The following is a 25543-nucleotide window of genomic DNA, read 5'->3' as shown; positions in this document are numbered from 1 at the left end:
CGGCTGAATGTCCATTACGGTCCATTTATTCAATAAAAAAAAATTGACTGTTTGTTCCTTTTCAGTGCAGCGCCACAATTAACTCCTCTATCAGGCTACATGAGCCTCATGTTTTACCTGTACTGTCAGTAGTACAACTGGTAGGAGACACACTCTGTGGAGCGCTGGGAATCTGAGAGAAAGTAAAAGAGTGTGTTCTGTTCACACTGTAGTTAAATCATCATAATAATTTAACAAAGCATTTTAATACAAACAAGGATCTTTCCCTAGCCCTAACCAAAGTCATCTAAAACCTTAACCACAGCAGTGTGCTTTAATTTTTTGGAGCTATGCTTGGTAATGGTTAGAAATGGTCGAGCGGCAGATTCTGATGGGTTTTTGCATTTGCAGTGTCCCCCAAACATTGATTTTAGGGGCATATTAATTTACCTCCAGGACACGTATCTTACAAACATTTTCACTTTAATACTGATGACACACTGCTGCATTCATTCATCACACAGTAAGTGAGCCTGAAAACCTCAGGTAAAGGTCATCTGGTCTGTTTAAATGGGGTGCTTCGGTCTGGACTCCCGTTGGACAGCCCCCCTCTTTAAACATCTCATGCTGAGAAAATCCATTTTCTGAAACTCACTTGTAAAAAGCCTATTTTACAAAGTCTGTCTTTCTAAAATAGGATATATTAAAAAAGAAGGGCATTTGAAAGGACCCTCTCACCACGCTAACGACCTTATTAATTTCCTGCCTTTTCACAAAGGACACTAAAGAAAAAGCTTTCCCTCAAAAACTAAGATGTAGGACAAATAAGTTAATCTGCGGATCATGAAATCTTTTCAGGAACTATCTTATAATTGATTTCTGTAAGCCATATATAGGCCTGGACCATTATACAAGCCATTTAGAAACCATGGTAATATATATATGCACATCAGCAAAGGTACTTTGCCTGATTACTGGGTCAAAAACTACTTCTACTGTTGGCTTCCAACTATTTCCCTACACTTCATTACATTAATTAAGACATTTGTGACAGCAATGACAATGACACATTAATAACCCCTTAGTCACTGCATACCGTGCAAAACACCACCTTTCCATCCTCTCTCTACCTACTAGTACTTTTTCATAACAGGTGATTGATGAGCAGTCTTATAATAGTAAGGCTTATAATCACTTCTTTCTTTGTGAGGAAGTTGTTGTTGTTCTCACATGGGTCCTAATGATAGACAGATGACGCAGGATGACAATTACCAGAACTGTCCATTCAACAGGTTCCTGGCAGTCTGTAAAACTTCATGTAGGAAGCATTAACAATCAGAACATCCAGGTTTCAGAAAAGTGCATATCCTGAAACTGTGTGCCTCGTTTACACTTTACACATAGCACTGCAGACCACTTAGCATGTTAAATAATTATACAGTAGGCAGATGCTTCTAAAGCACTTGAAGCACTCAGTCCAGTGGGTCATTAGATGTTGCTGCTAATTTCCCTACAAGTGCGTAGGTTTTATCTGTGGTGCTTCTGTGTGTTGGATTGTGACAGCCACAGATACTAGATTTTTTCTCATTTTTGTTTTTACCAGGACATTTGACCCATTGATTACTGTTGGAATGTAAACAAGATTTTAAGAAAAATAACACAGAAATGCTCCTAAAATACTAACTGTAAGTGAGCTCACAAATTCCAGTCAATCATGTTGATGTGGCAGTGAAGTTCAATGATACTGTCACGGCTGAGGCCACGCTGACAGTTATTGTCACTGTGTTTCTCTCTCCTGCTGCGTCCCCTGTTGGCCTCTCTGTGTTTGTCTGTGTATGTGTGTGTCGTCCCTGTGCTGTCACTCACTCTCCTGGCTCCTGAATCCCAGTTCACCTGTGTGCCACCTGTCAATCAGCTCAGCACCTCCACTGAACACCAGCCCCGGCACATCCACCACTCTTAACAGGATCACTGCCTCTACTGCAGTGTTCGCCGTGTCTTCTCCTTGTCAGGATCATCTCGTCTCTCACGCCCGCTGCCCTTGCCAATTAACACCCGAAGGTAAGTCCAACCTGCCAAGGCCACTCACTTTCATCTGTCTGTCCTGCCATCCACCCTCACCCATCTGCTTTTGTCAAACACCTTCTTCCTGCCTCTCCACCTCCACTTTCCCCATTACACTGCAATAAATCATCTTTAATTCACCTTACCCTTGTGTTGGTGGCCTCCATTTGGGACATGATATACTTTATTGTCCCTGTTGGAAAATTTGGACTCAAATGCTGCACCATATCGCTTCCTCCATACCAGTCATAGTGAAAAAAAACAACAACATAGCAGCACATACTGTAGCAAATAACAGCCACAAATTACAGATATTGCATGTTACATAACTGCACATATTACAACCCCCAATTCCAAAGAAGTTGGGACGATGTGCACAATGTAAATAAGAAACTGAATGCAATGATTTGTGGGGGGAAAAACAAACTTTTAAACCTATATTCAAATGAATACAGTACAAAAACAAGATATTTAATGTTCAAACTGATAAACTTTATGTTTTGTAAATATACACTCTGAATTTGATGCTTGCAACATGTTACAAAAAAGTTGGAACAAGGATATATTTACCACTGTGTTAGATCACCTTTTCCTTTAACAACATTTAGGAAGCATTTGAGAACTAGTGACTAGTTGTTGAAGTTTTGAGAGTGAAATGTTTCTCATTCTTGTTTGAAATATGACTTTAGGCACTCAGCAATCCGGGTTTAGTACGAAGCCGCGCTTTTGTGACACATTCAGAATGTGTTGCAGAAATAAGCAGGGACGTCTCTGAAAAAGACGTCATCTGGATGGCAGCATATGTCGCTCCAAAACCTTACAGCATTAATGGAGCCTTCACAGGTGTGTTAACCGATGCGCCTTTCACATTCAATCATTATATTACCACCTGTTACTAATTAACCTGTTTACCTTTTGAATGGTCCAAACAACTTTACTAGTCCCAACTTATTTGGAACATGCTGCAGGCATCAAATGAATCAGTGTACATTTACAAAAACAATAACATTTATTAATCTGAACATTAAATATCTTGTCTTTGAACTGTGTTCAATTTAATATAAATTGAAAATAATTTGCAAATAACTGCATTCTGTTTTTGTATACGTTCTATTCGTGTCCCAACTTTTTTTTGAATTGTGGTCACATTTATATTGCACATGTTACACAACTAGTGTTAACACAATCAGGCTATTGGAAAATGACTGCAGCCTCCAGCAACATGACGTAAGATTTTAACTGATGTATTTTATGGGCTATTGTCTACCAGAAGGTTAGCACTCATACTCAGTGTGCAGAATATGAGATGGATCATGCAATATTCTTGTGTTTGCCAGAGAACAGACTCATACAATCTCTGGAGGGACTGGTGTTCATGCCTCCCCATAAATTTTCATGACGGTCAGCCTGTCAGTCATCAGACGAGCAAGCTTAGATTTTAATGGTACAGTAAGATTGCCTCCCATGCTGACATCCCAAACCTGACTGCCATCAGTAGAGTAAAAACATCTGATCCACTGCATACACCTTGAGTGTGCATAAAACATATAATCTCCGCTGTAAATGAGAACACAGCATCACAAGTTGCTGCCCAAGTGATCGCCAAAGTACCTGTAGGAGCAGACCTGATTGATTGTTTCATTATGTTTGACCACTGGACTGTGATCCCCCTCTGAATTAGGGTCCAAACCATCTCCTCAGTATTTCCTCACATTTAAAATTAGATTTTTGGCATCACCCACTGCACAAAACTTTCAGTGACTTGAATCTTTTTATTGTTTTAATTAGTTTTATTGCAAATTTCTTATAACTTTGTTTTTAAAAGCTCTACAAAAGTGATACTCAGTTGTTTTTCCTGAGAAGGAGGGGCACATATTCCAGTTGTGTACGCATTTTTGTGTAAAGTTTTTTCTATATTGAGGATAATTGTGGCTGTTAGTAACAGACACAGTGGATCTTTGTGTGATGGCGTCTCATGCTTTGCAAAGTGCAGTAGGATCAGATAGTGAGATATGCAGAGGACAACAATACAACAATACAAAACAATACAATATTGTTATATATCCTGTTATATGCCCTGTTGATTGTGTCCCTGGTGGGAGCAGTTCATGGTTATGGTTTATGTTTATACTCTTTCAAATGTTAAAATGCAGTGAAATATCTGATTTATATCTCAATTCTTACATGAAGTTAGGTTAATAAGTTAGTTCATTTAAAAACAGACAGTTGCAAAGAAACATGACTTGTGGGCTTTTTCATGTTTATTCATTTTATCTGATAACTAATGTTTGTATGTTTGTTTATTTTGTGTTGTCATTTTGAGAAAGTGCTCTCCAGGCAAAACAAGTTGAGTATCCCTGCTCTTCAAATTTAAGTGTCATTATAATTGTCTACTTCTTGGGGAATAGCTGTGTATTTGGCTGCATTTTTTAACCATAACAATTTCCCAGCACAACAAATCAACAAGGGAGATTTGTAAGAAATGGACATTTCAGCCAGTAATCAATCCAAAACAGCCTAAACTCGGTAAAGAAGACTGGGTGCAGGAATAAGCGGCTCCTATTGTGACATTTTATGAAGCTTAGCAGCTGGTGCTTTTCTGTGTGAAATGGCAGTGATTAACATAACTGTTAATTAATTAAGCAACTTAAAATAAAGTTCCTGTTTTTTTCTCTAGCTATGAGTTGATATTCACCTCAAACAGCTCAGTAGAATAAATTGATGCATCCACCCACTTGCATCTGCCTGAAATACACACAATGAACAGGTTGTGTTATGTCCGTTGTGTTGAATCGACAGCAGATAAAGCTGCAGCTTTTTCCTACTTTTGCTCTGACTTTGAATCCATGCACTTAGCATAGGTGAAACACTGCCTCCATTTAGTTAATTGTTGGGTTTAATGTAGAGAGGCTGCTGTAATTTGAGTTCATCTTATTAAAGCTCTTCAGGCTCAAACAGCTCTACAGTACAGTACATGCAGCTTTTTCTATCAGCATTCACTGCTGTTCTCATGCTGCCAAGCTCCGTGAGCCACAAGGCTTTTATGTTACTTGAATTTTTTACTTTCTGATTTTATTTGCATTTAGCGATTAGACTTAAGACTCTTAAAAAAGACAAATCTGTGTTGGTCTGTCACTATAAGATGGATTGCCATTGTAAATTTGTGCGCACAGTCATGGTACCCAGAGGATGGAACCTCGTGGCTTTGATTAGATGGATTGCCATTAAATCTGAAACAGACATCATTGCATCTTAAGTCTAACCACTTTGCTGATCCCCTGACTTTTCATCTATCACCACCAGCAGTTATCCAGTGAGATATCAAAATCTATTAGCATTTGCACATACACATACATACAATTTGATACAGATGTCCAGAATGCAGCTTATTGACTTTAGTGATATCTCTTCCATGAGGTTGACATTTGACGTTTTGATTGATCTCTCTTCAGCTGTTGTGTACAGACATCAATGCCACCTTCAGGGTGACCTTTTCATCTAATGCCTTTATTGGGTTAAATGTTTTAATTGTCCAAGTTGTTCTATGATTAAAAAGAATGAGTGATGTTCTCATTAGCTTCAGTTGTGTATACCGCTATTTAACATGCTGACGTGCTAAACTAGATGTTAAGTTGCTAACAGTCAGACCAGTCTCTTCAATCTGCATACAAATGATACAACTTTTCAAATAACTGCATACTCTCAAGTCTAATTTTGTGTGCAGGTGATGTGCCGATCCTTCCCTTTACCATGTAGAGCATACAAAAACCGCTGTGATGTAAGTGTAAGTGATGTAATGTAAGGTGCAAGAAAGTCTGCACAGGGTGCAGGTTGAGGTTGACCAGTGACCAAAAGTCAACCTAGGCTTATTTAAGTCTGTAAGTAACTTACATACCTATGTTATCCCAAACCATAATCTTTTCCTAAACCTTACCAAGTAGTTTTGTTGCCTGAGCCTAACCAGACTGCTGCTGTTTCACAATATTAACCACATGCTTATTTTTGTCACCATGACAGTCACCTGACCATGGATCTGCTCTCCACAGAAGTTAATGGGAGGACTGGCGTATCGTCTCCATGCAAAGTTGGACTTTGATGTATGTACTGTGCTCTATTTTAAAGTGTAGAATCATCAATCATTTGTCTGAAGATTGGCCTGCAAAACGTCAGCATGTTAGCATTGCCACTGTTGCATACTGATGTGCCTGAGTACAGCCTCATAGACTTATATAATGAAAACACTCCTAAACTACTCCTTAATTTAGGCTTACTTCAGGAAAGATTAAATAATGTTCAGCCGTTTTTTGATATTTATGTGAATTAAAATGATAAGTACATCAAATTTATCAGATACTGTGAGGAAGAAACAAAATTGTAGATAAGGTTTCCTATAGCGTTTATCTCACAGTTGTCTACTGCTGCCTGAGATTTATGAGGAAGTTGGTTTAGAGGGTAAAGCAACAAAATCCTCATTAGTCTTTGTTTTTCAGGTTATCAGCAGCTGATTTAATGAGTTTCGCACTGCAGAACAACAATACCCTGGATGATGAACAGTGTTTTTCTTCTAAATCTAAAACCGTTTTCTTTGTGTTGTGTTACTGCAGTCCAGAATTAAAGGTCATTTTTGTATGAAACATTTTTGTGGAGTTCATTAGCATGCCCAGAACAAATTGTATGGAAAATGATTTGACAGCTTGATGTATTTTTAATGACCTCGTCTCTTCACACAGAGTCCTTTGTACTATGGGGATACATCTGGGAAATCTACACAGCTGGATATGTTTATATAATGTCATCCCTCTGTCTGTTAGTTTGGACTATGCTCTCACACGAGAGAAAGACAGTCTGCGTTTTAAGCAGTGTTTTTGAAGAACTTGGACCTAAAGCTAGACTCCGAAGGTAACATGGCTGCAGTAAAACTATTAATCAGGCCGATATGTAGGTTTGTCAGCAAATGAAAGGCAGCAAACAAATCCAGAGGGCCAAGACAGGCAGTAAGCAGATCATAAAAGACTAGACCACTGTGGCCACACAGACAGTCTGGCAGTTGTTTGTCCTTGACAATAAGACTATATGAGGAGTGTCAAATGTGTGAGAGCATAACTAGTACAAGAAACATGAACAGAGCAGGAGAGCTAGTGGGAAGGTGATGAACAAAATGTCTGATTTGACAGGAGTGCCTGTTATGCAGATTGATTCACACTATGTATTTATACAGCTTGGTGCACTGCCCGTTGATGTAAAATCAGACAAATGCATTTTATGATCCATAACATCATCTTTATGTACAGAATCTTACTATAAACTCATGGCTCTAAAAAAAAAATAAATGTCATGCAATTTAATGGAGCAAACAAGAGGCAAATAAAATAAAATAAAATAAAAGTTTAAGAGAATTATACGTTTTTTTCTATGATATAAAATGTGTCAGTAAATAACCTGCTCATGAATTTTGAAGCTTTTACATGTCTTAACAATAAGCAGTTGCTAACAAGTGGCTAAATGAGACTACAGAGGCTGTCTGGGACTTTAAATCTGCACACAAGGCACTCGATGGTGACATGATGTCATGCATATTATTTTATTTTTATTTTATTTATTATCACATTATTTTCTGCACTAATCCAGAATCCAAAATGAAAAATCCCACTGGCTTTTTGTGGAGGGAACCAGAGCAATGCTAACTTCCAGGATGGCTGACAAAATATGTAATCCCCAGCAGCATGATTGACTTTTACTATAAAATCTGTATTTTAAAACGCAGGCGGTTGCATTAAACTCAGACTTTCTGTGCACAACGGCAGCTTCCACAGTTACCTTTAATTAAACTTTTGAGCGTGTCAAAATGACTGGGCTGAGTCACACAATAGTCAATAGCTGTGTTTAAAGCAAATACGCCCTATCTCATATTCCACATGCAGGTAAATGGACTGTAATGGTAATGCTCCCTTGACATGTGGAAAACTAAGCAAAGTCACATGTCATGTAACAGCTTTTTACCAGAGACAAATTACAACTCTACCACTGCATTTATCCTGTCCTGCACTTCCTTTCATCTTGCTATTGATAAAAATTGCATGTATCTCTAAAACATAGCTACAACTCATGAGTGGGCTCTCTTGCAGCACGTTTTGGGATTTGATTTCTTTAAAGTATGCGTTCAGAGACAGCAGAGTAGACAAGACACCAGCATTTCAGAGCAGAGCTACTTTTATATATTTATCATTTTTTGTTAATCATTTAAATTCGGCTGGGTGGTTCATAACACATTTCTGTGGTGTGACAAACTTGAGCACACATGTACTGCTGGTTTACACAACCTGTAGAGGCACCTATTACACTTTGAGCCAAGTAACAAAAAGTAATAGTGATATATGGCCTCTGCTGCTGTGCAATTAGTACAGTAATATAGCCAGAGATTACCTGTTCAATTAGTTGTGTAATTATTAATTGATCACAGTTTTCTTGTAACTTGCCAACACTGCAGAGTAATATCAGTGATACAGCATCATTAAAGAAGGCTGTAGCAGCAAAACCCCTGCATATAACAAACTGGGCACAGGTGTGTTTCATTGCTTACGTACTCAACTTTAAAGGAGTAATGTCTTATTTCTATATATATACAACACCAATCTCAGCTGTGTCATGACCGTGGCTTTGGCTTTTCCCCTCTGTTTTCCCTTGTCTTGTCTTTTTTTTTCTCATTTGTGTCTCTCAGTGCTCCTATCTCTCTTTTCTGCAGGGTTGCCAGATCTGTGGGACAAAATCAGCCCAATGGCTGATCAGATCAGCCCAAAAAAAGCCCACCAGCCAATATAACTGGCACCGCAACAAAACCTTGTTTGTGAGCAACCGGTCACATCAGCGCTGCACTGATCAAGCAGCAGGTAGAGCAGTGACACACAACAGGAAGAGCGGCCGTGTGATGAGCTGCAATGAATTCTGTGTAAAGCAGTAAACTTTTGTGATCTTGTTTAGATGACAGAGCTTCCCTGTAATATGGTGTATATGGCATACTTTTGCCATTCAGTGTAGTATCCTGGCCCATGGTCTTTTCTTCAGAAACAATAATTTTTGTTAAAATATGATAATTTTAAATCAGAGTATTGCTGTATTTTGCACCACTGTCTCCCCCTACTCACTCTTGCTCCCAGCCCCTCTCTTACTGCACACCTGTCCATAATCAGTAATCGCCCACACCTACCTGCCATCAAGCTATCACCAACCCCTACAAGAACTCTGCAGTGACAGCCAACTCATGGTTTGTTCATGCACTTCACTTCTACCTTTGAAGTTAATTTGCCTGCCTGTTTGTTGTGAGGCGTTTTATGCTGTGTTCCAGATAATGTTGGATATCAGAATTTGCCAACTGAAATTTCCAACTTTTGACCTCAAAGCGTTCAAAAACTAAACAGAAACCATGGCCGATTCTGACACACTGATTAGTTTGAATGATGAGTTTTAACAAATGACAGACGAGAAAGAACAATGCCTTTATACATTTAATTTTAAGGCATTTAATATTTTTGACATATTTTAATATTAATTTACATGCAGAACAGGTTTTACTATTTGATAGTGTCTATTATTTTAGGCTTCAGTGGGTGCAGCCATTGTTGTGTGACATCAGAGAGATGCTTCTTAATGAAGACGAGGAAGATTTGAACCACGTACATGAGGAGTAGAAAGGAGTGGAGTTCCAGTCTACTTATTTAACTAGGAGGTAGGAAATTTTTGCATTCCTTATTGTTAGGATGCAGCATTACCCCAACCTGCCTGCTCATCACACCATTTTGAGCCAACCAGCTCTTATCACTGGGATTACTTCTGCTAAGCCCCCACTTGAATTCTTCCCCATCACCTTAGTCCTAATCTCCAGCAAACCAGCGCCTTACCATCTCTGCTAGTAGTGTTAATAAAAACTTGTTTTTTCATGCAACCTGCCTGTGGGTGTCTGCACTGGGTTTCAGCCTTTAAACACAAACCCTAACAAACTGGGGCTGGCTCCAAGGATAAGCAGTTATAGATGACGGATGGATGGATGGACTGAGTACACTCAACAAAAACACTTTTGTTTTGGCTCATAATTTTCATGAGTTGAAGTGAAAGACATCAGACTTATTTTGTGAACACAAACTGTTTATTTCTCTCAAATTTTGTTCACAAATTTCTTAAAAACCCTGATAATGTGCACTTCTCCTTTGCCAAGATAATCCATCCACCTGACAGGTGTGGCATATGGAGATGCTGGTTAAACAGCACAATCATTGCACAGGTGTGTCTTGGACTGGTCACAAAAAAGCCTCTCTAAAATGTGTAGAGAAAAGACATTTACTAGGCACTGAACTATGGCTAATTCAGTATAGGTCTACACATACCTTTTCTCTTTTTTCCCAAGATGGCGAAGTCATGACCCACTCTGTTTGGCTCATACTCATTGCCACCCCTCACAGTTTACCAAAGTTAAACTTAACATGAAGAAAGGATGGAAATTTTCAGCCTCTCCCATTAATTTGCAAATATGTGACCAGGCCTTAAGCCTGTTTTTGTTGAGTACTGTACTGCAGTGTGTAATCATGAGGTACAAGGGCACAACTGCAGAGCTAAGATATACATTGTATAATTGGATTACAATTATTGATGCATTCATGTGTAAGCACATCACTTTAATTTTGCAGCTGGTGGAGGTGGAGAAAATTAATTTAAATAATCAACTTGTTAAGGGCTGCAGCTAATGATTATTTTAATTGGCGACCAATCATTTTCTCAATTAATCGATTCATTAATCCTGTCACAATCTTGTCTGTTGAAAAGTAGGTCCAAACATGTGGAGCACAAGGACATGCATGTGCTCCACATGTTTGGACCCATCTTTTCAAGTCATTTCTCTAATGATCATTTCGATCAGTCTGTTGATCATCTTCTCCATTAATCAGTTACTTGTTTAGTCCATAAAATGTTAAAAGAATATACTGATCATCACCAAGATGACATTCTCAAATGTCTCGTTTTGTCCACAACTCAAAGTTTTTCAGTTTATTGTCAGAGAGGACTAAGAAACAAATGTATAAACTGAAATCAAAGAATTTGGTCTTTTTTTTTTTCTTAAAAAATTACTCAAACCAACCAATCAATTATTCTAATAGTTGAGGATTAATTTAATTTATTAATTGATGAATAATCAACGAATTGTTGCCGCTCTAAATTTGTTAACCATGTATATTTTTTTTAATATTCTGAATCTGCAAAATATAATAATGTTTCATAATAATGCATCATAATTAATGTCTTAATTAAAGTTTTGGTATTAATAATCTGAATCTTCAATGTAAGTAGTAACTACAGTTACAGTTACAATAAATGTAGCAGAATAAAATATTCTTACATCAGACCATAGCAGACCTGCCATTGGTCTGTCACCCCGTGCTCTGTGGAGTCAAATGAGCACACACACACTTACACACAAACTCTCACACACACCCAGAGAGAGTGAGAGGAACAGCTGCAGCAGCATGTTCTGCCACTGGCTGAGTGAGGGAAGCGGCGCAGGAACATCCAGACGCACCTGTGGGTTGAAAAAGAAGCTCTCATCTCTGAACCTTCATTTTTCCCCTCGTCTGCTTTAAATCAAGTTCCTCTCAGGGTTGAACCGGGATGGCAGCAGCAGCTTCGACAGACTCCGGGCAGAGGACCACCAAGATAACTCCTGAAGTGCTGCAGGAGATGCTCCAGTTCTACAACCTGAGCCGCCAGGAGTTCATCAACACCTACAACATCCAGCCGCTCGTCTACATCCCCGAGTTGCCGTACAGCGCCAAGACCACCTTCGTCATCATGTACATGGTCATCTTCGTCATGGCTCTGGCTGGGAATAGTTTGGTCATCTACATAGTTGTGAAGAAACGGGCGATACAAACTGCGACTGATATTTTCATTTGCTCCCTGGCGGTCAGCGACCTGCTCATCACTTTCTTCTGCATCCCGTTCACGCTGCTGCAGAACATCTCTTCAGAGTGGTTCGGAGGTGAGTTTGAAACCTCTAAAACTTTTATTTCAGACTTGTAAGGCTGTGATTCGCGACCAAATCTTTGGGAAACGACTTCAAATTAAAAATGTGTCTAAAATCTGACTGTGTCATTACAGACTTAGAAATGCTTTAACTGCAAAATGCATCAGTTCAGCAGAGTGAATAAGTGCATACAGGCTAAATTATAACAGTGAGCTACAAGTGAATGAGTGACTTAAAGTATGAAAAGTAATTTGCAGCATGGCTCCTTTAACAAGGTTATATTATCATAGAATAGTATATTATTTTGTTTTTTATCTCTAACAAATACATGCAAAACTATTTTAATATTGTAATTTGTCAACATGGAGCCAGCTGTAGATGCTTTGTATACTACAAGTAGATTAGTGGTTATAGCAATGCATCACATCATATAAGCATAGCAAAGTTGTAAAAAGTATTGATACTTCAATTCTTGTTCAATCCCATATGATTAAAACAATGCAATATTAACATTCAATAGTACTGAAAGTATCAAAGCTATAAAAAAAAAAGGAAAAGATGTAAGCCCTCATTCAAAACTGCAGTAACACAGGAACTGAAGCTACACTAAAGAAACAGAGGTGTCAGCCAGCTGACAAATTAAACACTGATCCCTTCCAGGAATTCACTTCTAAGGAGAACCCAGATAGCTGCTGCAGCAGGAGCTAAGACCGACTGTAATCGACAGACTGAGCCAGAGAGTCCAGAAGTCTTTTAGTTTGGAGTCACAAACAGCAGGATGGAACAAAGTGTCAGCCCTGGAACTGTGTCACTGCTTGAGGATAGTGATGTGCAAAATATATGTAACTCTGCTTTGGAATGTAACATGCTGCTTTTCTGTTGCAAGATCCGTTTTCTGCATTGGGTCAACAGATATTTTACAGCAAAATAATGAAGGAGAGGTCACTAACAAAGATCACGCCAATAAAAATATAGATTTAGAATAGTTTATTAGTTATTATGGAATGGAGGAGAGTGTAGATGATGCAGGAAGAATGGAGTAGGAGTCCAGAGGAAGGAATGAAGAGATGAAGGAGATGAAAGAGGGAAGGGGTTGATTGTTGAGGGATGAAGGAGTGAGGGTAAATGGACAAAGGATGGTGGAAGGAAAGAAGATGGATGAGGGATGAAGGGCAGCGGATGAAGAGATGAGACATGAGGGTCATGGACAGATGAATATAAGAAGGGGTATGATGATGATTATGATGATGATGGACGTGTCAGCTGGTGACGGGAGGACAGTGGGGGACTGTGGGCTGGAGTGAATGGATAAGTTGTGTTTAAGTACTTTTTATGCACAAACGGGATGAGTATGAGGCGTGATCTTTGTTCCTGAACCTGGTGTTAAAACCTTGTCGCTGAGTTGATGCCAAACTTTGCAGCAGATGGACGCGTCATGACGGCCACTCATGCAATCACAGCTTATTGCAAAGTTATGCAATACTCCTGGAAAAAGTCAGGGGCGTTGATTCAACTTTTTGAGGCTCTGATTTGAGCTGCTGTCACCAACATTATTACTGCTGGAAAATATTGCACTGTATTACATTCGAAGGCTTTTTCAAACTTTGAAAAAGTGTGAAAGAGCTATATCACCATGTCAGCAGTTCAGTGTCAACAGACACTGAGCATTATTAACTTTACAGATTGAAAATCATCATCATGACTGTTGCATTGGAGTGGATTTCATTATACACTGTCTGGCAAAAAAAAAAGTCACTACCTGGGTTTAACTAAACAAATAGGTAAGAGCCTTCCATTGAAAAACTACTGCAGTGATAGTTGACATGTTATTTAACCCTAACTGATGTAGTAAGGGTAAGAAGAGAGGCAGATGAAATGATGCACCGTCTGGGGGCAGCGTTATGATCTGGGGCTGCTTCAGTTGCTCGGGTCGAGGTTCAGCAACGTTATGAGCCCAAAAAATGAGGTCATCTCACTACCTGAATACACTGAAGGACCAGGGTTTTCCATCAATGGATTTTTTCTTCGCTGATGGCACAGGCTTATTCCAAGATGACAATGCCAGGATTCATCAGGCTCAAACTGTGAACGAGTGGTTCAGGGAGCACAAGACATCATTTTCACACACGGATTGGCCACCACAGAGTCCAGACCTTAACCCCACTGAGAATCTTGATGATGTACTGGAGAAGACTTTACGTAGTGGTCCAACTCTCCCACCATCAATACAAGACCTTGGCGAAAAATTAATGCAACTCTGGGCAGAAATAAATGTTATGACATTAGATAAGCTTATCAAAACAATGCCATGGCAAACATTTGCCGTAATCAAAGCTAAAGATGGTCTAGTGAAATGTTAGTGTGTGTGACTTTTTTTTCCAGGCAGTGGATATAACACCATGTACACCACGTTGTTGTACCAACAAGGACCTTTGATGGTAATGTGGCCACTAACAACTGACATTCAGTGTATCATAGCAATAGAAAGCCAGTTCACAAAGCATGTGCTCTTATTAAAATACGGTCACAACTATTTCAGGGTTAATCAGGGTAGCTTTAACCCCTGGGTTTCAGCTCTGTGCTTCATTAGCTTTGAAATGGTGTTCAAGTGTAATTGGAGATTGTAGTTTTGTCATTTTAATAAAACACTACACAGGCAGATGAAGAGGATGAGGAAGAAGAGCTCGCCTCCGCTAACATGCCACAAAGAAAAGGAGTGGTGTGAACTAGAAATACATGTTTTCAGTGTTTTTTCTCAGTACCTCATTATTATTCCCTATATCTTTGTCCTGCAGGGGTTCTGGTTTGCAAGACGGTTCCCTTTGTACAGACTACAGCCATAGTGACAGGCATCCTCACAATGACCTGCATCGCCATCGAGAGATACCAGGGCATTGTCTTCCCGCTGAAGATGAGGAGGCAGTATTCGTCCAAAAGAGCATACAAGATGCTAGGTATTCCATGTTTGCAAGAGTGGCTTATTATGTTCATAATAATGGATGTATTCATGTATTTGAGGAAACCAAATTCTGTGTAGTCAAAGGCTTAACGTGTGCACGATGACCACCCCATGCATGCTGTGTTCCCTCTGGGTGTTATGCAACCCAAATTAACATCATGCTTCTGTGAGATCTAATTAAGGCTGGAGTTGCACTGGTGTGAAGACACATGTTGATGTCTCCCCCCAAAGGAGAAGTGTGTCCATCTCCAGGTGTCTCGAGCCTTCATGTACTCATAAGTGGTGAACATGCATTTGAATAGTTCTGACATGCTCAGGTGGCTTTTCATTTCACACTTGCGTGGATTGTGATTGCAGTGTTTCCGTGATTTTTCTTTCCCATTTCAAAAATATCCAAATAACGTTGGATTAACCAATCAGCATCATCTTTTCACGGATGGTCTTGTTGACTTATGTAGGTCATAAAGAGGTATCAGTAGGCCTTGTAGTAGCTTTAAGATGTGATCATATTTGTGGCTTTTACAGGTCCTCCAGCAATGTCCTTTAACCCTCTTCAAAACTTGCTTCCTTCTGAACATAGCACATATCTAAGTACAGGAAACAGGAAAGGATAAAGTTGACAGAAGTTCCACTTCCTCAGCTGGTATTAGACTTAGCAAGGTTCAGTTGGGACCAAGTAAAACCCTGAATATGTGTGCAGATACATGGGAGCAAAGCCATTCGTCTGTCTCTGTAGTTGTTCCCATTTTAAAATGAGCTTTTTGTCCTACATTCTACGCTCTAGCAAGCAGATGATGCCAGTCTGTGATTGATGGCATGTGAGCTGATTTTCAGTGTTGGACGAGCAGCCGCCTCCCCCAGCATAATAGCCATTTGGACCCGCTCAGGCACAATGTCGTGTCCCCCAAAAGAAATAAACAATGCAAAAACGGGACTTTCTTACCAACAAATCTTTGAATACGATCATGAACTGATCTCCAAAAGTTCTTCATACTGTTCTACAGGACAGTACCATGGGACATGAGTTACACGGTGCATTGTTAATATTTTGTAGGTGTGCACTCCAGGCCAACATGCCCAAAGCAGCCTGCACATTTGAAATGGAGACATGGAGACATACCCAAAAGCTGTACATGTATGCAAGAGAAAACAACAATACAAACATCTCCAAACAACTATTTTGCACGTGTTTACACACAAAGGAGAAGTATCTCTCTGTAGCTCTCTCTGCCGTGATTTCTCCATAAAAAATGTAGTACCCTCCTTGCGTCTTGCAGTCTTTTTGTTATGCTCATGTTGTGCAAAACTGGAAAGTCTCAAGGTAGGTATTCCTTTGTTTACTGAGGGATGATTGAACAATGCTGCTTGATATATGTGCAAAATCAGTATTATTTGCCAGTATCATGCCATAGATGTTGGCAAAGAGAAATAGCTGTACATAAATATTATATAGGACGCATTTTACATAGGTTTCATTCTGTTTTTTTTTTTTGTTTTTTTTGGGGGGGGGGGTTAAGGTGTATTGTCACCTACCATTTACTATCACTCTCATTTTGCATGGTATCATTTTTTGAGGGTTATTATTTTTTTCAAATATCAAAATATCAAATATCAAAAGCATGTTGTCCTCTTGAAACTCCACAACAGAATGAAAAATATATGCTCTTTACCATTTCCTCATCTGAAGTGGTGGGTCAGAACCTCTTTGATCTATGTGTGTATTTTGTAAGTGAGAAGGGATTAAGCGCTCAGGTAAAAAATGAGGAGAGCATTATACTTATGTGAGTAAGTATTAGGTCATGTAGCATACAGCGAAGCTCGATATTCTGGTCCAACAGTGTTGTAGCTGACATTATAGGCACATGGAGGTATGTGTGTGTGTGCCATGGAGTGTGTGAACCTTGATTGGCAGCTTCTTAATTACCTGGAAGATGAATTTAGTTTTGCAGCTGCTGTGACTAGTCACACACAGGTCTCTCTCCTTGAGTTTCCTTGGCATCCTTTGTACGTATCAAACTATATTTCCTGTGCCCTATGTGAACGCAGTTTCATCTACAGATTGTAAGCCTTTGTAAATGTTTTATCTGTCTGCTTCCTGCAGGGCTGGTATGGATCGCCTCCGTGATTGTGGGTTCACCTATGCTGTTTGTACAACAACTAGAGGTGAGTAGAGTCCTTCAAAGCAATCAGTACCTTTCATTAGCTTCGTTCAGCTGTGCAAAGGAAAATTACACTTTTATTGATCAGCTGAATGTCAAAGAACTGAACTGAACTGAACTGCTGCATACATCAAGACTAATAACCATAAATAACTGTGGAATTAAAATTAATCATTTGAATTTTTATGATTTTTATAATTTAGTTTATTGGTTGACTTGATCATGCTTTAATTTTATATTGATTTGAGTTTGACATGAATGAGTCAGTTATATAAGTTGCTGTAGATCTGTGCCTTGAATGAGAAAGTTTAGAATTTTTTGCAAAGACAGTCATGTCTTTGTGTCTTCTGACTGTAGTCATCTGCAGGTTTACTTGTACTTACTTGTATTTAGGTTGTTGTTTGAAGTGAATAATTCACTTTTATCGAGATGAACCAGGCACCTTTGACAAACAACTAGAGCTAGGTGAGGGATGAAAAAAAAGTTGGTTTCTCTGTGTTTGTGAGAGCAACAGACGATGGAGAAACTAGTTTAGTGAGGTTGATGTATGGTTGCACACTGATTAAAGGATTAGTTGGCAACACCGCTGGTTTTATTCATACTGTGGTCAAGTTGTTGACAGTGATCGTGATAATTTTGTCCTTGTTTTCAGACCTGTGGTGTGCACTGCTTCGTTCTGCAGGGATGTTGATATTGCTGCTGTTTTGTAAGATAACTGAAGGGACTTGCCTCACATTGCCTCTTGTCTCTCTGTGGGCCTGATGTGGGTGTTTTTATGAATATTCAGCCTAATCTGCTGTGCCTCGGCTGCTGCAGCAGCACCTGCGACCAACAGACAAATCTTGTTATCTCTAGACTCTGACAGGACACTTGGATTATCAGTTATTGTCATATTACCCTGATATCATGTCAGAAAAATATCATGAAGTCACTCCTGAGTAGCTACAAAACAATATATGTTATTATATGGTCTGATAAATGAATCCTCATCTATTACTGGGTATGCCATGAGGTGTAATAGATTCAGTGGACTATACTCAGTAGTAGACCTTTTTGACATAAGCCATTTTGACTTGAAATAGTTGAGTAAACACAGGTGTTGATTGATGATAGTAATTAAGGTTTCATTCCATTCAGGTCAAACAGAATCAGTGTGCTGTTGTTGTGCAGATTGACTCAATGTAAAAGGCTCTGCTAAACTAATGAGACCTTAATTAGTATCATTGGTAACACCTGTGCTTATGCTACTATTCTATATCAATATGGCCGCAGTGGAAAAAGTCAATTCAGTTAATTTCAGTTTAATTTGCGCTTGTATGGCGCCATTGCACACAACAGCAAAAAGACAGAAACATCCATGCATACACACACTCATAAAGACACACATACAACCATTTAAACAAATACTGTACGCATAAGGGAGTGTTTATCCACGAAATTGCTCAGCTGAAAAGGAATGCTTTTAGTTTGGCTTAAAAAGAAGTTGGAGCGAGTCAAAGATCAGCAGGGAACTGTTCCATTCCACTGACATGTACAGTATAAAGATGGACGACAGTACAGCTCCTAAGAAACAAAGCCAGAACATCTCAGTTGCCAAGTATTATTATTAAATTACTGAATTGTACCACATTCCGTATGTTCCAAGTCCCCAGATATACTATATGATAGGAGTATTATAGTAATATTATATAAGCCTTATTATACGGCTTTGTTGAATACTTGATTCTGTTTGGTAAATTATGGCTTTCTGTTGACTGTTATTTCTGAATAACAGGCTGCTGATATGAATAACAGACCACTGCTATGGACAGTTTATCATCGTCATCATCATCATCATCATCATCATCATCATCATCATCATCATCATCATCATAGACCTCGGAGAACTTAGCAGAAGCAGTAGAATCATCTTTATGTATTTTTCAGTAAGTAGCCATGTAATAAACAGTATAATGTACAGTGAGCAGGTCATTATTTTAAAATAAACCCCTTTCTTTTGCAATAATGACTCGCTTGCTGTGAACTTTCCATTACTTCAAATGAACTGTGCAGTCACTCAGCAGAGATTCAGTAGGCATGGTTTGGGCAACTTTATTTATGAACAGTGTTACTTGTTATATATAGTAACTGGGGAAGAAGGCACTCAAACAAAACTCTTAGTGAAACTCGACAAAGCAGCTGAAATGCGTCTGTTATCCAGGGCTGCAACCAAGAATTATTTTCTTTGTTGAGTAATCTTTCTATTATTTTTTTTTGATTTATCGATTAGTTGTTTAGTCTATAAAATGCCAGAAAATGGTGAAAAATGTCAACTGGTGTTTTCCAAAACCCAAGATCATGTCCTCAAATGTCTTGTTTTTCCCTGTAACCCAACAATTTTCAGTTTACTGTCACAGAGGAGTAAAGAAACCAGAAAATATTCACATTTGAGAAGCTAGAATTAGAGACTTTTTTTTCTAAAAATTACTCAAAACCATTAATTGATTATCAAAATGGTCAGCCATTAATTTAATAATTGAGAAAGTGATTAATTGTTGCAGCTCTGCTGTCAGCTGTCATCTCAAAGACAGCAGGGTTAGCAGTGATAATGTCAGGCACTTCATAACCTATATAATGGGATAAAAACTCTAAAAATAATCATTTAAAAAGGTCCAAGAGTTTCTGTGTCATGCATCAGCTGTAATTACATTAAATGTGTCTCAGAGCCTCACATAAAGACCCCCCTGTGAGTCAGAGAGGCTTTATCCATCTTGATTATTCCTCCAGGACTAAAAGCTTTTCTCCCTCTCCAAGGTGAAGTATGACTTCCTGTATGATCACTATCACGTGTGCTGTCAGGAGAGTTGGCGCTCTCTGACCCACCGGCAGGCGTACACCACCTTCATCATGGTGGCTCTGTTCCTGCTCCCTCTGGCGGCCATGCTCTTCCTCTACACGCGCATTGGCATCGAGTTGTGGATCCGCAAGAGGGTTGGCGACTCCTCGGTCCTCAACACCATGAACCACAGGGAGATCAGTAAGATCTCAAGGTAGGTTATGAAAACATTTATTTTCAGGTAGCATCTCCTGGTAGCATGGATAAAATTCCTAATAAACACAAATGGCAGCGGTTGTGGGTGGAAAGTCAGTTAGAGATCACATCATTGTAGTTGTACTGTTGACTCCTACTGCTGAAGAGTATGAAGAAACTGCACTTTCTCTTTAGTTGCTCTTTAGTAGAAGTGATATTTCAGATTATTTGAAGTGTGGCTGAATGACTTATTTATTGATAGTCAGTAAATTACCAACAGTAGATGGCGGTCGGCATGCCCCTAGAGAGGAGTACAGATTTTAGGAAGCTAAGTAATGTACTGCTGTGGACAGGGTCAGCAGCAAAACATATTTTAGAAACTTAAAAAAAAGGTTAGTTTAAGTGTATGCTATATTTAGAACATTTTTACTGCATTATTGTGCAGCTTTCCTGTAAGCCAAATATCGCTCTCTCCAAAATCAGTCATTTTACCTTGCAGAACACTGGGGTTGGTAGTCTACTGCTGCCTCGATTGGTTAGTTTGTTTGCATTATTGTTTGACAGTGTTTTAAAAGGTTAGTTTGGATTTACCAAAATCACACAATTGCACAAACAAGCTAACCATTTGAGGCAGCATTAGCCCAGCAACTCCTGTGTCCTGCAAGGTAAAATTACTGTTTTTGTAATAGGAGTCTGGTTGCGCAATAATTTGCTTATAAAACTGCAGTTTCTTGCGGGAAAAGGCGGTCTGACAGCAAGTTAAAGTGGTTAAAATTTTCTAAACATTGCGCACACTTGAACTGATATTGATTTTTTTTAGGTTGGTCTTCTTTAAAGGGCTAAAATATGTTTTGCTGCTGATCCTGTCATATCAGTACACTGCTTATGAAATTAAAATGCCATTAACCTAAAACAGAGAAAAAAGATTTGAAGGTTTGAAACTCAGTGTTTGCAAGCTTGATATTTAATAAAAATGGTTTTGCAAAATTTAAACTAAGCTTTGAAGGCTTGTATAATGTTTTGGCTGAAGCAGCATTAAATAGAACCTTTTACTAGTATGTGTGAAAGCTGTTCAACTGTTCATGTGAGGTTTCCAAAGAAAAAAAAACACTGGCATGATAATTTTGAGTAATGACTCAAAGTAGAGCAGCATTCTTATCTTGATGCCCACCAATAATTGCTGTTGGTCCATTAAACTTGTCAAGTTTAGGCCTCTGAAAGCAGAGAGAGATTGTCATGATTATCTTGAAATCTCTGTTATGCCCACAGCCAAACATTTGCATACATGTTCATCCTTCCTGACCTCACGTTCTTTTCCTGCTGATGCTAATAACTATTGTACAAGAGTTCCACGCCACATAAAAGTGTATTTTTTGTATGTGCATAGTTTGACACTCGAAGGCCATTTTCGTATTCACCTCCTTCTTCCAAGGAGTGGATGTAAGATCTACAACCTTCGGTGCAACCTGTGTTTATGCACACATTGTCGAAAAAATAAACACTTAAGTCCTGCGATTTTTTGCTCAAATCGAATATTTTCAACTTGTGCCCCTTTTAACATTAACTTTGTATGTACTCAACACACCATAAACAAGTGAATAAATGCAAAATTGTGAATGTGAATGTGATTAAACACTTCGATTCGATTTGCTTTTCTTTTGGTGTGAAAAGAACATTACAAAGAAGCTGTTGTGTTTGCATTAACAGAATCCTAAAGTGGACTTTCTTGCAGCTCTGAACACAGAATTAGATTGCTACACTTATGCTGTCTGACTATAAGTGAACCAGACAGCATTTGAGTTACACTTTGGAAGAGGAAAAAAAAGGAGGGAAACAGCAAAATATTGTTTGTGGCACTCAGAATGTGTTGAAGTACTTTTATGACATTGTGAACAGAGTGGGTTATCAGGTTTGATAAATGCATCAATAACTAACCCTTGTCATTTATGAGGAAAACATAAACATGGGTCTTTTTGAGCTGTTTCTACAAAGAAAGTGCTTTTCCTGGCGAGAAGAGTCTTGTATCAGAAGGCACACATGAATGTCCTCACCTCCCCGGACCAACAGTAGTCTGAACTTTCCAAATTGCTGGACAAACTGGGAACACAAAGGGTAAAAATGGCTACAGTCCTTTCAAATGTATGACTGCACTCACTGCGGTAGCTCACTTTAATAGAAGAATGCCATCTTTAGTGGTATTTGTTGCAGCAGCTTTAAAACATCAGCAGGTTTTGTTTTCTTTTTGTCTTTACCTTCAGGAAAAAGAAAAGAGCCGTCAAAATGATGATCACCATTGTTCTGCTCTTCACCATTTGCTGGGCTCCTTTCCACACAGTTCACATGCTGTTTGAATACTGTAAGTATTGCTGGACTCTGCATCAATATGTGAAATGGAAAGAGGAACTATTTTTTGATGTAGCTCAACCTGAACTCTAAGTGATTAATGAGAACAATATTTGAGAATGGTCCAGTATTGAGCGAGACGGCTCCAAACGTGAAACGGGATGAAATGTAATCCCCATGGGCAATTGTGAACTGTCAAAATACATTCGCTGAAAGTGCTTGTTTTGACGGTTCACAAGAGCGCAGACAGATTACATTGCAGCCTGTTTCACAGCTGACAACTGTCTCGCTCAATACAGGAGCAATTCCCCCATTTGTCATCAGACACAGACAAGAAAATAGAGTCCTAGTTGAAAGATACCAAAGTTACTCTTCAGGTGTAGTACACTGCCATAGCATTTTTGTAAACACACCATTCAAAGTGAGAGAGAGAACAAAAAAGAGAGACATAAGCCCCTTTTAACACTGAACAAACAACCCACTAACACCTGGCTTTTGTCTTCAGTGGGAAAGGTTACAATCAGCACGAACTCCTTCATTTAAAAGCTTTTATTCTGACGCAGGAAAATCAGGAAATGTTGGGTTTTCCTTGGCAGCAACTTAACGTGAACATGAACAGTAAAGTAAAGCTCAAAAATAAAGTACAAACAGGGACCTCAAACCTTCAAACCACAGAGATTCAGTTAGAACCTACTAAAATGCTGAGAACTGAGACGTTGAAAACACCTTTCTGCGTGCACTCCTGCACACACACGGAGAAAGGGAATCACCTCTACTGGCAATGGGAAAGGAGTCAATCGCCGCTTTTTAGCTGTTCAGCCGTGTTTAAAAAACTTGCATTTACCTGCCCATTTTGGTGTTAAAACAGCAATAGCGATGTTGAGTGACGTTAGCAGGAACATAGCAGTGAATCACAGAAATAAAACGTTATTTTTTTATTGTTTCACAGTGATAAAATTCTCAAATTCTGCACGCCGTATTGGCCAGAAGCTACACGCCACTGACAAACAGGCTTAAAAAGCCCAGAAATGTTCAGAACACTGCAAAATATGAGAAAAATAAAAAAGTACAGGCCAGGAGCTGGGCGTTTACCGATAGAGACAAAAAGACACTTATTGTGGGTCGTTTAATGTAATTTAATGTCATGATTTAAAGGGATTATGAGTCTATACATTCTTTTTTTAGGGAAAGACTCTTTAGCAGGTCTTGTGTCTGTGTACTTCATCAGTTTGAGTTATGACCTCTGTCTCTTGTCCAGATGACCTGGAGAAGAAATATGATGGAGTCACAATCAACATGATCATAGCCATTGTTCAGGCCATCGGCTTCTTCAACAGCTTCAACAATCCCATCGTCTACGCCTTCATGAACGAGAACTTCAAGAAGAGCTGCGTCTCCACCCTCTCCCACTGCATCCGGAAACCTAACCAGCAGGGCGGCGCTGTGGTGGCGCCCAGACTCAGCGTGCAGTTCATCAAGCCGCAGAGCAGAGAAGCCTTCCTCGAGTCGGATGAGGGCAACAGCTCAAAGCAGAACTCAGCAGAGAAAGGCCCCGTGACTTCCTCGCACGGGGAGAGCTCGCTGGGGATCATGGGTGAGAAAATCTCCACCATCCAAACAGAACTCCCCGCGAACTGCTCGTCTCAGGTCAAATGATAAGGATATTCGGCTCAAAGTTCAGGTGTTGGACCCCCGACCTCCTGTTTGCTGACAGCTGCAGGTGCTTCAGATGCAATTTCGAGGCTAAAAATCGTGGTTCATAGAGTCAAAAAAAAGCCCAAAAGCTTGAAGACATTTCTGCGTTTTTCATTCTGGTCAGGAGAACAGCTGGAAGGAAAATTAAAAGAGAAAATGAATTTAATGAAGAGGCATTTTTCCCTTGAACGTTTCTCTGGCTGGGAGCAATCTGGTCAGATAATGAAAGACCAGTTTGTTTTGTGAATCAAAACATAATTTCTGTTGAGATGTCTCTGAAGTCTGCAGGACATTCAGCCTCTCTCAGAGAGCAACATGATGTTTTGTAAGGTTTAACGTTCGTGTGTTCAGTGTCATCAGAAGTGAGCACAAACTGTTGCTACAGTTACATTACGATACACTGACAACACAGAGGATCGTGCTTTGAACTGCCAAGGATGACCAAGGACAACACTTTAATTACACTGCTTAATGTGCATTGGTGCAAGTCAGCTATCAAGCATGACTCGAGTTCAGTTCAAATTAATACAGTTGCAAGCTTTTATTTTAACAAGGTGACAGAGATGAAGCCTCTTTTATTAAGTTCACTGCTTAATAGAATTCAAATTTAATGATGGGCTCTTAGCTAAGAAATTTCATTATTTGATGTCATTTATTTGGACTTTTTGCTGCTAAACTGATCAGTTCAAACTGCAAACACAGTGTGTATGTTTTTAACAGGACCACATGCCTTAATGTCTAAAACAGAATCAAATGCACGCCACACAGCTGTGCTCTTAAATCGCCATATAGGACTTAAACTTTTTAGGTCGACACAGAGAACATGTCACTCTCTCACAAGTGACTGCATTAGTTTTAGTATCAATGTGTTTGCTTTATGGTGCTGTGGATTATTTTTGTATTGTTGATGTACAAATGCAGCTCCGTGAATGTTATGATTTTGGTGTATATTTAAAGTTGATTACACGTTTTGTAATGAAATGTTCAGTTATGACAGCTTGGCTCTTATTCATAGTCATGTGCAGATTGTTGGTTTTAAAGGTGTGCTATGCAGGATTTTCCTAAAAAAGAAAATCATCTGTTTTTCGGCTGCTCCTGTGAGGAGCGGATCATCTGCTCACTGGCAGACTGGGCCCCGTCCGACCCGGCATGGATCTGCATATTTGATTTGGCACTGGCTTTTTTTTTTTTTTTTTTTTTTTTTTTTTTACACTAGATGCCTTTCCTGATGCAACCCTCCTCATTTATCTGGAATGTATTACATCCATTATTGAAAACTGGGAAAAATCATGCCCTACAAAAAAAAAAAACTTTAAAAATGATTG

At 39.2% G+C, this 25543-nt stretch overlaps 1 protein-coding gene across 2 annotated transcripts; it reads left to right on the top strand.

The window, feature by feature from the left end:
* The first annotated feature begins 1659 nt into the window (after positions 1-1659).
* On the top strand, positions 1660-24542 carry qrfprb (pyroglutamylated RFamide peptide receptor b). 2 transcript variants are annotated; one of them, XM_084740975.1, is made up of 7 exons: positions 1660-2040; positions 11676-12067; positions 14848-15006; positions 17113-17174; positions 19964-20199; positions 22439-22536; positions 23782-24542. In XM_084740975.1, the coding sequence occupies exons 2-7, from the start codon at positions 11698-11700 to the stop codon at positions 24177-24179; spliced, it is 1323 nt and encodes a 440-aa protein (XP_084597101.1). In that variant the 5' UTR covers positions 1660-2040; positions 11676-11697; the 3' UTR covers positions 24180-24542. The 2 variants fall into 2 exon arrangements, with proteins under 2 accessions (XP_084597101.1, XP_084597100.1); XM_084740974.1 differs by lacking the exon at positions 1660-2040 and having other exon boundaries at positions 11545-12067.
* The last annotated feature ends 1001 nt before the right edge of the window (positions 24543-25543 follow it).

This window comes from Lutjanus erythropterus, chromosome 17 (assembly GCF_056507025.1).
Source record: "Lutjanus erythropterus isolate fLutEry1 chromosome 17, fLutEry1.hap2, whole genome shotgun sequence".
NCBI lineage: Eukaryota > Metazoa > Chordata > Actinopteri > Lutjaniformes > Lutjanidae > Lutjanus > Lutjanus erythropterus.
The sequence above is the reverse complement of the archived record's forward strand: the minus strand, read 5'-3'. Positions and strand labels throughout refer to the sequence as shown.

Excerpts from the sequence above, each read along its gene's own strand:
- qrfprb (XM_084740975.1), top strand. The coding sequence starts at position 11,698 with ATGGCAGCAGCAGCTTCGACAGACTCCGGGCAGAGGACCACCAAGATA. Across the intron at positions 17,175-19,963 it reads TGTTTGTACAACAACTAGAG|GTGAAGTATGACTTCCTGTA; the intron begins GTGAGTAGAGTC and ends TCCCTCTCCAAG. Across the intron at positions 20,200-22,438 it reads GAGATCAGTAAGATCTCAAG|GAAAAAGAAAAGAGCCGTCA; the intron begins GTAGGTTATGAA and ends CTTTACCTTCAG.